This window comes from Lepidothrix coronata, unplaced genomic scaffold (assembly GCF_001604755.1).
Source record: "Lepidothrix coronata isolate B3197 unplaced genomic scaffold, Lepidothrix_coronata-1.0 Scaffold24, whole genome shotgun sequence".
In the NCBI taxonomy this organism is placed as follows: domain Eukaryota; kingdom Metazoa; phylum Chordata; class Aves; order Passeriformes; family Pipridae; genus Lepidothrix; species Lepidothrix coronata.
The window spans coordinates 1,907,314-1,920,590 of NW_016690204.1; the positions used below are offsets into that span (position 1 = coordinate 1,907,314).

At 48.9% G+C, this 13,277-nt stretch overlaps 1 protein-coding gene and 1 long non-coding RNA gene across 3 annotated transcripts in view; one reads left to right on the top strand and one right to left on the bottom strand.

Moving 5' to 3' along the window:
- Positions 1–12,680, bottom strand: part of XPO6 (exportin 6) — a 54,545-nt gene extending 41,865 nt beyond the window's left edge. For both annotated transcript variants that reach the window (XM_017808713.1, XM_017808712.1), the window contains exon 1: positions 12,579–12,680. In XM_017808713.1, the coding sequence (XP_017664202.1) occupies positions 12,579–12,581 (3 nt within the window). In that variant the 5' untranslated portion in view covers positions 12,582–12,680. The remainder of the gene's footprint in view (positions 1–12,578) is intronic.
- A 436-nt stretch (positions 12,681–13,116) lies between these two features.
- The window catches only part of LOC108494378, a 689-nt gene continuing 528 nt past the window's right edge, over positions 13,117–13,277 (top strand). The window contains exon 1 of the long non-coding RNA XR_001873823.1: positions 13,117–13,166. This is a non-coding gene — a long non-coding RNA (uncharacterized LOC108494378). The remainder of the gene's footprint in view (positions 13,167–13,277) is intronic.

Here is a 13,277-nt window from a genome sequence, read left to right on the forward strand (position 1 = left end):
TCTGAAAATCAGCCATTTGGGACATGCACAACTTCCACTTTTAAAGGTTTCCAAGGAAAGTCAGGACCATCAGCAGCAGAATTTACTACAGACATACTGGGTAATGGCAGTTTGCCTCATCTTCACAAGGCATCACCAAATATTCAACTGTTAAAATAGAAATACTTCCCATTTGCTTTCACCAAGTGTATAATCTGACCCCTCTTACCCCTAGTGCCTCCCAGGGCTGGATCAAACCCTCAGGAAATACTATTTCTCTCTTCTGCCAACCGTTTGAGGGAAATACACTCAGTTCTGTGACTTGTGTTTGCAGAGCAAGTAATGTGAGCTTCTCACCAGGAGAGCTTTGCAGTTCACTAGCAGGATTTGAGGTAAGATGTGACACGTCACCATCCACACCAGCTCCACTGCCTGAACACTACAGTTGAGTTCTGACCCACGGGCAGCCACAGGGAGGATCTTGGCTGCCAAATTCAGCAGATCCTCTGGCAAAGGTGATGTCCTCATCACAGCTCCGTTAGGGGAACAAGGCAGCGAGAGGTGAAAGCAAACATGGCTAAATGCCAACACACCCACAGCTACTGTCCATGTTCCAACAGGATATCCACACTTTGACCTGGCAACGGGGTCAAAATAACATCTGAGGTGTGTCACAGCTGATTCTCCCCAGAACAGTCCTTTGAAGTGCTGCTGTGCTGGATTGGGTCTGTGCCACAGGTCTGCTCCTCCTGGAGTCGTCCCATGTGACCCAAGCATGACTTGATATGGATCAAGTGAGGGAGAGAGCCACTGTCAACCTCTGTCCTTCCCATCCCATTTCCCCTCATTAAGTTTGCTAAAGGTGTTCCACACGTTATCAGGAGGGAGGTGTGGAGCTGTTTACTCATTCCATTTATCTACGGACTCCAACCTTCCGTGCCCTCATCATACAACCAGAACAATTACAGGTTCACAACTCAAACAGCTCCATTCTGACAGAAAACACGAGATTTGCTACCAAGAACTTGCACATGCAATGATTCTCCATCCACCTGAGCACCAAAAAGAAGGATCTACACTACCAGTTGATTTCAGGGCTATCTCCAATTACATTTGAAGTTGTGTGAGTCATTTCTCATTTATGATTTCTGCTGATTAAGGAAAAAAATAGCTGCCAACTTACTGCATTCAGGCTGTTCAGTATTGAGACTGCACCTCAGTAAGGCTCTGGAGAAGCAAAATCTTCATCCCCTGCTGCTGACTCCAGAACAAGCTTAGTTTAGGTTGCAGACTATGACTAAAGTCTTCGGGTAGAATGAGTTACTCATCCAACTCCAGCAAACAACAGGGGAATGATCTTTGGATTTCAATTTAGACATTGCACATTTACACTAATGGATAATTCAATGCTAAATTTAAGTTTGTATATAACCAGAGACAATCTACCCCTTAAAAAAGTACCTGATCATTCTGGAAGAAGTGCTTTCTAAAGCCATTTCCATTTTCTCCACAAGCACTTTAAAAGAGTTCACTTCCTCTTCTATTTTTTATTTCATTTTACATTCTCCGAGGGGATTGTTTCGTTTAGAGGAAAGCTTTTCTCTAATGCTTTGCCATAAAAACACAAGCTGTTAACCTTTTAATGTTTGCCATTAGAGCATCAACGTTCTAAATATGGCAACTCAGGCTGGTGACAACTGTAAGAGGGTTATGGCAGTTCAGGTTTTTCCTAATGTGTTTGGAAATGGGTATCGCTCCAAGCCAAAATTAAGGCAACCCCTCCCCAAAGCTTTTTTTAGTAAGATGTTAATTGCAGCTGCAACGTTACAAAGGTGACTTCATCCTCCAGGCAGCACTGGAACACCTTCCTGATGTGGAAGAATGGATTTTACACCACACAAAGCGTCCAAACACCTCCTCCAGTGGCAGGTGGGAAAAACCCTCGCACTGCTGCACGTCACTGCAGATTGAATCCCTTCTACAGCTCCAAATAAAGAGGACAGCAGTTCTGTTGGGGAATTGTTACTCACCACCCTCTGCACCCATCATGGTTTTAATTCCAACGCCCACTCCTGTTCCACCCCTCCCCTCCGTACCTGCACTGCTGAGGCCCTTTTCACACTGTATCTAACACCCACCAGCCCCCAAACCCCCCTACATGTACTGCACCAAATGCAGATCTCTCCCCGGGTTCCTCACTTTTTGGAGCCTTCTCCTGCATCCCAATCCCAGCCTCCTACCATCTCCAGTGCAAGACACAGAGCCCAGCAAGACACACAACTGAGCCTCCTCCTGGTTATCAAGATTTGGATCTTAGCACATTTATCTGCTAAAATGACTATCAGCTACATCTACCAGCTTGTGGGCAACTCCTGCAGGAGAGGAGGGACACCAAGTGAAACCTGGCTGTTGGATGCATTCCCAGCAGGAATTGCTATAATGCCACCAGCAGAGAGTGCATAGGGTTAAGAAAAGTCATGCACAGCACCAGGATAAAATAACTCATTATCACCCTGCCTTTGCTAATTACAGTCCCATCCTCTTCCACTTCAGACCCTTCTGCTTCCCATGTTGTGCAGTAAATTAATACCAGAGTCACATACATAAAAATACAAACAACTACACTCCAGCTGCTGAATTTTCTTCCTTCTGTATTTTTATAATCTTAATAATACACCTATGTATTATTAGTATTACTAACATGCATATGTGCTAAGGTAGTAATTTATTTATTTAAGAATTACCAGGGTGTCTTTCAGAGCCCCTTCCTGTCCCAACCCTAACATGATAATGAACAAGGAAATCAGTAATCACCCTCTCAGAAAGCCTGGGGATCATTTCAAGCCTTCTTTTGTGGGTGACAATAGGCAGGATCACCACTCCAGAGAATCCCTGCAACAGCCCCGGGTCACTCAGCACACTGAAATTCGTGGCAGAAGTGCACTGCTATTTTTAGCAATAAAAGCAGAATTATGAAGTGTTTTTAAAAGAGTTGTAGGGCACTCAACACATCCTCCAGAAAGGATGAACACACGCTGGGGGGAGGCAGAGCTCTGAGCTCAAAGGCAGCGTTACTCTCTGTATTTAATCATTTTTACCAATAATTGTAGAAGTTGGCAGTTTCACACCAATTCCCAGGATCTCCTTTTCAGAGGTCTTACAGGAGGAGCCCAGAGCATACGTGCTCCCCCGCAGTGCACTGCTGATGGTATCAAGACAGGGCTCAGCCTTTACTCTCAGTTTCCTTGTTGCATTTCGGAGATGTTTTTGTGGTTTAAAGAACTGAAACTAGACTTGGCCTCACTCTGTGCTCTGAGAACAGTTCAGGCTCCTGGTGCCGTGTCAAGATCTCCGGCTGCAGAACTGACCCCCTTACCTGGGTCACTCAAGGGCCACAACTTCAACAGTTCACTGATCAGACAGGGATTTTGCAAACTCAGTTCTGTTCTAGCAGATTTTTTGCTTAAATTGTGGGATAAAATTCGTAGATTGCTATTGTACCTCGAGGCAACTGGCAGAGGAACAAAGGCACGACGCTCCTCTCCATCTCCCTGCGGCGCTGAAGCTCAGGGCAGCACCAGAGCTGCTTAAAGTCCTGCTGCCTGTCCAACTGGCCCATTCAGGAACCCCAGGCTGCACTTCAGGAATCATCAGCTAAGGATTAAACACAACCCCGGGCTGAGCACCGTGGAACAGGCTCTGGAGAGCCAGCAGTGACAGACAACCTGATGTGTCGATCAGGACACAGATCATCTTCCCTGTAACACTGCCTGCTCCACAAGTAATCAGCACCTTTTCAATACCCAAGGGATCTTATTTCTTAAATCTTCTTGGACAGGCAGGTTCAGTTAACCAGGCATCAGGTTTTAAGGCTGAACTTTGATTAACAGGCTCAAGTGTCTGAGTATGATTCTTTCTACACCAGTAACTCTTAACCCACATAACCAAGCCCAGCAGTCAGTGCCCTCCACCCAGCAGTTCCACTTGCTTCAATACCTAGAAATGTTCTTAGAAGCCCACCAAAGGAATAAAATAATCACAGCAAGCTAGGATAAGCAAAGGCAGATTGAGGCAGTGCTGTTTCAAGCCACACTCTCGCTGAAGACGAGCCCAAGAACGATTTCTGGGTCCCCGGCACTCGGTCACGTGCCCACGACTTCCTAATTGATTTCTTGTGGTTTAGCTGCTGGAAAAGGCTTAGCAACACAGTATTTTCCTAAACAAGCAGTTGCTAAAATAGCAATATACAGCTGAGAAATGCAGAAGTGCCCAAAACAGATTCCTCAAGATCAATATCCTGCACATCACCAAAACAGGCCCAGGTGCCTCTCGAGTTACTTTTTGGACTCATAACTTAAATCTGACAATCCAGTCACAGCCATCAGATCTTCCTCAGTAGCTTACACAGTTCTGAGCTGCTGTCCACTGCTTTTTAAGCCACCAATGATAATAACTTTTCGCTTTGTGTGTTATCAGCAAAAGCAACCAAGCAAAACCTGTTCTTCAGACACAGCACAAGGTTAAGCATCTGCCAAGGGTGACCAGCTGGGCATGTGCCACTTTCCAGATGCTAAAACACTGCAAGGTGACTCTGGTTCTCTCCCAGAGTTCGGAATTAATGTAAAATTTTGGAGTGGAGCCTGGAAACACCTCTGTGAAAGAACAGGTTTGCAAACTCAGTGCTCTGGTCTATCCATCCATTTTTGCTGGGTTCCTGGGATGTCCCACAGCCTGTGGCACCTTGGAGAGGGATCCCATCCTTTCCTGTAAGGCAATGCTAGTGCAGGAGCTCTGCAACCATGGTCACAGGGTTCAAATCACTTCCTTTTTCCCTGCATAAGCAAATCAGGCTTGCACAAGCAGGACCACAGGGCTGCCCCAAAGGCAGCTTCACCCACTGAGAGAACACTTCCTCCACAGTTTTAGGTCAATTAACCCGACTGCTAAACAGGCAGGTGGCAAAAGGCCATACTCAAATGTTCCAGAACAGCAAAAGATGAGCAGCAATGTGTCAAATGAACTTACAAAAGGTACCAAGTATGGCCATTTTAGCTGAAGTCTGCTTAAAAACCCCCCAACTCTCACAGAGTCATGGAATGGTTTGGGTTGGAAGGACCTCAAAGATCATCTCATTCCATCCCCTGCCACGAGCAGGGACACCTTCCATTAGCCCAGGTTGCTCCAAGCCCCGTCCAACCTGGCCTTGGACACTTCCAGGGATCCAGGGGCAGCCACAGCTTCTCTAGGCAACCTGTGCCAGGGCCTCACCACCCTCAAAGACAAAAATTCCTTCCCAATATCCCATCTAACCCTGCCTTGTGTCAGAGGGAAGCCATTCCCCCTTGGCCTGTCCCTCCATCCCTTGTCCCAAGTCCCTCTCCAGCTCTCCTGGAGCCCCTTTAGGCCCTGGAAGGGGCTCTCAGGTCTCCCTGGAGCCTTCTCTTCTCCAGGTGAACCCCCCCAGCTGTCCCAGCCTGGCTCCAGAGCAGAGGGGCTCCAGCCCTCGGAGCACCTCCGTGGCCTCCTCTGGACTCTCTCCAACAGGTCTATGTACTTCCTGTGGTTTTAATGAGTCTTCCTACAGAGAACACTATTCTTGCTCTTACAGATGAGTATTTTACACTTAAAAATGCTAAAAAACTTGCTCCTCACCACTTGTTCAAGTGTGGCAGGTCCTTTGACCAGAGAGAAGAGCAGAAAAAGAGATGTCCAAGTGACAGGAATGGTGAACCCAACATGTTTGTGGACCAGTTCTAAGGAGTCCAAGACGCATTAACAGATTTTTAAAACCACTTCTCAGATATTTCACCGTCTGCAAAGCTGCAAAGAAATCCTTATTTATCTCACCCTACAGACACATCACAATAACATCCAGAGAAACACCCTGAATCACAGTTGTTTGCAGCCCCAAGTGAAGGAGTCTCTGGAAGTCTGCACATATGTGGAGCTGCAAATGGGAAGCACTAGGACAAGCCAAAAAGAAAGTGAATGTAAGAAAAAACAATTATTCAGCATGCAGCTGCAGAAAGGCAAATCCTCCTGGGATTTTTCCAAGTCCACTTCCAACATCCACTTCTGCCTGGCAGTATTAAGCCCATTACCACGGGGAAAAACCTGTCCCAACACCTGGCTACACACAGTGACATCAGTGCGAGGTTTGGGGCAAACCTGGGGGCAGGATTATACCTCACCCAGTATATGGCACCAGCAGACCTGATTGCCAAAGAGGAATGATTCCACTACACAAAAATATGGAATTTTTAGACCTTTGCCCCTGCCAAAGTGAAGAAAAAAAAGACTGTGATATTCCAAATTTAATTCCTGGCAAGAGCAAGTTGTGTCGGGCATTTAAGAGTGTACAATGAAACCATCATGGATAACACCATGGGAATAACTCTGAGATTCCTTTTATTCATTAAAATGTTTCCAAAGGACAGCTCATGCAGGGAGAACACCCAGCCCAATCAAAGAAAAACAAGATGTTGGTATCTGCAGTGGTACTGCACTCTGTGGTATTCCACAACAGCATCTCCTGTTCGGACAACCAGTGTGTTCAGCCTCTGGGAAAGGTTCCAGGACCTGCCCCACAACTGGGGGGATTCCAGTGGGCCAATATAGGGATATTTGCCCTGGGCCCAGGAGAATCCAAAGCGCCAACACACAACCAGGCTTTGGTCAACACAACCCAACCCACTTCATCAAGCACCAGGAAACAAGAAAGAGCAGCTGTTGCAAACCAAAGCTCCTTCTCCTCCTCCACCTTTCCCCAATCCCAAAAACTCCTGGGGTGGGATCAGAGGAGCAGCTGGTGCAGCCCCCAGCCACGGACGGGAGCAGGAATTGTGTTGCTCCTGAGCACCCACCTCATGTTTCCATGTCAGAGGTCATGGATCACATCCTCCTCCTCTTTGTTTCCTTCACACTTGCAAAAAGCAAGACAAGGAACTGTAGAAAATTCCATCTTATCCCTTGCAAGAAAAGGAACGGGGTAACAGCATGGGGAACAACAAATCCAGCCACACAGAGTAGCTGTTTTTACATTATCCCCTCCAGAGCTTGATTTTAAACATCCAGTTCTCCAGCACCAGCTACTACTCCAGGAAAATCATCACTGGGACAAACTTCCATGGAAGAAGCTGCCCTCAATCCCAAAAAATTTGGTGGTATTGCAATGCAGAAGAAACCTTGTTCTGTTCTTACCCATTGAAGCAGGAGAGAATCAACCAAGCACAACACAGCTTTTTCAGGCAAAATTATCTCTCCTAAGGAAAAAACCCCTCACTCTTTCCTCTGGAAAGCTGCATCCAGTGCTGGCTTTGGCATCCTGACAAGCCACTATACAAAACAGATGAGCAGCTTCCTTCTCCAAAGAGGGGACAAAAAGGAATCAGGACAATCCCTCTTGGGAAGAAATCCATGCTGCATTAGAGCTGTAATAAAATATTAAGTCAAACTGCTAAAAATACACCCAGAGATCCAGCTGTAAACTTGGAGATGCTGAAACAAATAAAAAGTAATCTGGAGCATGAATGCAAAGTGTTGGGAAACTGGAAAAGAAATGGAATTCTAGGCATGATCCACACAGAGGAGGGATTGGGGGAAAAAAAATTAAGGAATCTGTGGTGTTGCTAGAAGAGCCTGGAACAGTTCTGGTGGAGTGAGAGTATCCTGACTGTAAAAAGAAAGCAGACACATGGATAAAATGTGTGTGGAGGGAAGGTAAGGTTGGTAAAGAGTTGCTTCACCACCAGAACACCTTTCATAAGCTGGAGGTGCTTCTGAGCCCAGGAGAAGCTGCGTCACTCCCAAAATTCCAGAGGACAGAGGCTCTCCTCAGAAGACTGACAAATAAAACCCTGGATGAGCAAGCAAGTCCTTGACCATCAGAATCAGTAGGAAAACTGTTTTTCCTCTACCAAACTGTTAATATTTACACTTGGGTTGGAACAGTGAGGCCTTCACAGGAGAACGGGCACATGCTGCACACTTAATAAATGGGATTCCAAGGATTATTTGATCTAAACAGGATTGTAAGAATTTTATTTTGATAAAACAAAGCAGCAAAGGCCTTGTTTTTTAATTCTCTAAAAGGAGAAGGTTACCATGTTAACACCTGGGATGCAGAGAGAGCCAAGGCAGCAGTGACCCAAATACAAATATAATTACTACCAGGAAATATTGAAATATCTGCTGACTGATAAAGGGATATTGGAAGGATTTTAGGACACATTTTACCAGACACATATCAGCCTGTACATAAAAAAGCTCCATGCTCTTCTACTTTGCATGTACTAACACCTGTTGGAAATATAACATCAATAGCAGCTAATTCTCCCTGGTCTAAACGACAACATCTAATAATGTGTACAAAATTCACCAAACACAACCCAAATTCCTTGGAGATTTCAGGAGCAGTCGCAGTGCTGAACCCCACGGCATGAGCTTGGCAGTACCTGCCAGGTTTTAATGCTTTCCTACTGAAATAATTCCAACCACCACCACCCATCTCTCAGCATCATCTATGAAACGAGCTTTTCAAACTCATTTACTCAACCTTGAGGCTCTCAGTAATTTCACCTGGACACCTTTTAGTTCTCCTGGTGACAGGGCAGCCTAAGTTTAGCTACCCAAGTCTTTGAAATATGCATGGATCGTAGTTATTATAGATCTTGAAAGGTATTATGGACAACCATTCTGCTAAATGAGCTGTTTTCCTCAGAGAAAAAGCTTTTCTTCTGGGGGGAGCATCCTTGGCAGACACCAGCTCTCCTGCTACAGCCTCAGTTCCTCTCCAGAGCTGCACAGACTTTGCTGCAGAGATAGAGAAGATGGGAAAAATCACCAGCATTAGGTCTCACCTCCAGTTTAATGATTTAATAACTGGAGGTAACTGGGGGGTACAGAGTTATAACATGACTTGCCAGTCCAAAAAGGAAGCCAGATGCTGGAGCTGAGGCCAGAACTTCCAAGTTCCTATTCTCTCATCTCTCTGCTCAGTAGTGAGTCAGAATGGTTGTACAAAGGGTTTACTTTTAGTGGTAAGCTGTACATAAGGGAGATGTACAGGGAGCAGACAGAAGCTCAGGCTCCACCACAGTGGTGCAGTTTTGGTGCTGCACTTCAGCCAGGACTGAGGGCAGGGAGGGAGGGAGGACACTCGGCTCCCTCCTCACACAAACACCTCCCGTGAGGCAGAGCCCACCTCACCACGTGCCAGCACTTCCTGCCTGTGCAGCATCAGCATCCTCTCCATCTCTTGCCATCCCTGCAGCTCACGTGTTTCACCAACAGCCAGAGCAGCCCTGGCATAGTTTGAATGTCTCCAGCACGATGGGACAACCAGGCAGGGGGACTTTGCAGGAGCAGGAAGCTGCTGCTGCCTCCTGTCACAACATCCTCAGCCATCTGCACGGCCAACATCAGCAGTGATCCCAAAACCAGCTCTGGTTCACCTCCCACAGACCCGATCCAGCCTAAGGCCAGCAGCTCAGCTACTCTGACACACAGAATCAACAGGAGCTATTTTGGTAATTCAGCAGGAGCTCCTTGGCAACCAAGAGTGCCAGATACCCTGTGGCTCACCAGCATTACCTGGCTGCATGTGCTGCAATCCACACACTCTTTTGTCCTTAGTGAATGGAAGGCCTAAAGCATCACCAAGGTAGCTTCAAGTGTAAGAATATGACAGCACTTACTGCCAAAAAGCTTGGAAGGTGATAATAGAGGCTGTAAAATAAAAGCAAGGATGCTGCTGTGGGAAACTTAGAGATCCAGGCTACAGACAACCACTGCCTACTCCCATTTCTGCAGCTATATTTGTCACACACAGAACCAGGACACAGGATTCCTGGGATCTGTGCTGCCACTTTCATTGTCTGCTCCCTGGGTGGCTCCACACTCAGTGACAACCTGAGGGAAGCGTGACTTGTTCCATGAGGAGCCTGTTCTCCAACCCTTCTGATCCCACACCTCACACAGCAGCATTTCCTGCAAGAAGTCCCTTTTCCTAAGCTGGCCTCGCTGCTGGCAGAACACAAAACCCACATAATTGAAGAACACATTCCCTAGGAGGCAATCACCCGACTGCAGCCTCACATGGGAGTTCCAAATGCAATTCCCAGGTGACAGGATTGCTGGGGAGCTCCTAACTGAGCTCTGAGGGCCTCAGAGACTGTTTATCTGCACCAGTGCAAGGGGAACAAAGGTGAAGGAATGAGTGATGAGACAAAACAAATGCCTCCAAGGATTAGTGCCACAAACAATATTTATTCTGAAGCTGTTCACTAAAACACGTAGAAAGATCCTAAAAGTTGAGCACGAAACTATATAATAATTTGTGGCCTGTGAAAGAAAAGCTTGAAGTTGGATTTAGTTACTCTGTGTTTAGAGATTTAACTCCCCAGAAACCCACCTGATTTTGCAAGACTCTTTTCCCTATGGACATATCATGACATCCTCATTGCTGACCCCCCTTTCCCTCAGGAAGCCCCAAACTGGACACTGCACACAACGTGCACGAGCTGCCACAAGAACCACCACACAGGGACGACCAGAGCTCAGCACAGCAGGGCTGCTCTTCACAAACACCCCTGAAAGCCAAGGATGATTCAAGCCTCTTCTGAAACTAAGTTTTAATAGTGGCATTAAGATTTCTGAACCATTAGTGGCACCTAAGCCCAGCAAATGGGCACCTGTTCTACAGCATGTGCAGTTTCTGAGCTCACTGTGCATCACTGGTTTCCCTCTTGCCTTTGCTGGGCACTCAGACTTCACAATTTCCTCTCAAAATTCCTTCCCAGTTAATCAAGCTCTAATTCATCACTGCTCACTCCATTCCAGATCAAGCCAATTCAACTCCACTACGAAAATCTGCTTACATGAGCCTGTATTCCTGACAGCAGGGTTTAATCATGTCTTATTTGTTCCCAGGATGCCTTCCAGCAGCTCATCTTCCCCCTTTTCCAACTGTTTCCAGGAAGGAGGTGCACTAGCAGCAGAACATGCCCATCTGTAAGCTCCAAGGAAATGGAAACAGCAGGAAAATCTTGCCCAGGAGTCACATGAGGAGTTACAACAGTAAATGGTGCAGCACAATCTGGTGGCTGTTTCCATTTCCCAAGGCAGGGCTTGTGGCTGAGCCAAATGGTGGATGTTGATGGCAAAAGGAAGCAAACATGGTGTAATTCAGGAGGATAAATGTGTGTGTCCATCTCAAGGCCGGGGAAGAATTAAGAAGGCCTTTTGCCACCTGCAATTTTAAGTGGTCTACCAAATCCTCCAAACCACAATATTTATTCATCTTTTTGAACTTGGGGGGTTCACTAAGACGAATCCACCTCAAAAATACCCCCCTTTGGCTGAAGCTAAATCCAGAAGGACCTGTGGCACGTGGCAGACACCAGGAGCCAGGAGCCCACCTTGAGCAGGCAGGCACAGCAGGTACATCCCTCACCCACACACACCTAGGAGCAACAGGCTACTACTTGTATTTATTGAGACCATATCCCACCCCAGCAGACCCCATATGGGGCAGCAAAGCCTCTCAAAGGCACTAATGAATCTCAACTTAAATGGGCTCCAGAGAGCAAGGGTTCAATAAACCAGCAAAGAGTACATCAAACAATGAGCAGACGTGATTATTTCAGTTCTTAAGTGAAGAAATTCACAACCAGGATCCCAAACTCCAGAAGAAAATGGGTGCAAGGCCTGACCCTGCAGCATTTAAGTCAGTTTAAGCAAGAAAGGGGTTGAAAATTAGATCAGAAGCTACTATCTGTGCCCAGTGGGACTCTCTGGGGGAGACAGGGCAGGAAGATTCCCACGAGCTGCTGAAAACATCTCTCCACTCACTGACCAACTGCAAAGGGTATGTCTGTGGCTTCCCTTTGTCAGCCCAATAAACACTGGGAGAGAAGGCTTCCCTGGAGGTAGAACAAGGGAGAAATCAGAACAGCAGTTGTGGTATGGTGACAGTGAGCAGCACCACGATCCCCTGGAGGCAATTCCCACCTCCCAGCCTGGCTCTGCCTGCACCCAAAGGATCAAAGATGTCTCCTCTGGCTCCTTATCAAGGGGAAAAAAGATTGTGCAAATCAGACTGTGCTGCATCTCCTCTGTATCTCTCCTTGGGATTGCACAGGGCTGACGCTGCTGGGAGGCAGCTGAAGGCCACTGTCTCCAGCAGAGAATCCAGGACATTCCTGCAGCTTATCCAAGGCCAAACTGGAGGCCAACACGGCAACTCGGAGACTCTGAACCACAGAGCGGTTTGGGTTCGAAAGGACCTTAAAACTCATCTCGTTCCACCCCCTGCCATGGGCAGGGACACCTTCCACTAGCCCAGGTTGCTCCAAGCCCCATCCAACCTGGCCTTGGACACTTCCAGGGATGGGGCAGCCACAGCTTCTCCGGGCACTCCCTCCCCGAGTGTAAGGCCGGAAAACCTGTAATTCCCAACACCCTCCGGCACCAGCGCTCCCAGGAGGAATTCCTGCCTTCCCGGCCTTTCCCCTCGTGTGACCAGGGCGGCTCTGGGGGTGCAGCCCCAGGGACAGGTCCCGGTTCCCCCCGCCCGTCCCGTCCCCGCTCCCCGCACTCACCATGGCCGCGGCGGCTCCGGGGCGGCTCTAGGCAGGACGCCGCGCTCCGCTCATCTCATGGCGGGCGGCGGCCCGGCGGGGCCTCCCTGCCCATGCACCGGCGAGCCCCCGCCGGCCGCGCACCGCAGGCACCGGAGAGCCGCCGGCGCCCAGCCCCCGGGCCTCCCCCGTTGGCGGTGACGGGGAGCCCCGGGGCGCTGGGCAGGGCTGCGGGCGGGCGGTGCGGTGAGTGGGGGGCGCGGCCCGTGCCGGGTGTGAGGCGGTGCCGCTGCTCGTGCCGGGTCCGTACCGGGACTACCCCAGGCGCATCCCGGGCCCGCCCCGCCCCCCTCCGGAAGCGCTCACCGCGCTCGCGCAGCCAATCACGGCCCGGGCGGTGGTGCGGCGCCTGCGCAAACCAGCCGCGGCCGCCGCCGCCGCCATCTTGGAAAAGGTCGCGGCGCCTCGCGGGGCGCGGGAGGGGGCGGGCACGCCTGGCCACGCCCCCGAGAGGGAGCGCATGCGCGAAACGCCCTTCCCGCGCGGCAGCACGGGGCTCCTGGACTGCGCAGGCGCGTGGCGGGGGAGGAGCCAAGGGCGGGGCTACGGGTGGGCACACGCGGAGGGGGCGGGGCTTGGGAGGGGAGGGGAGGGGATGGGATGGGATGAATGGACGGGGATGGGATGGGATGGGATGGGATGGGATGGGATGGGATGGGA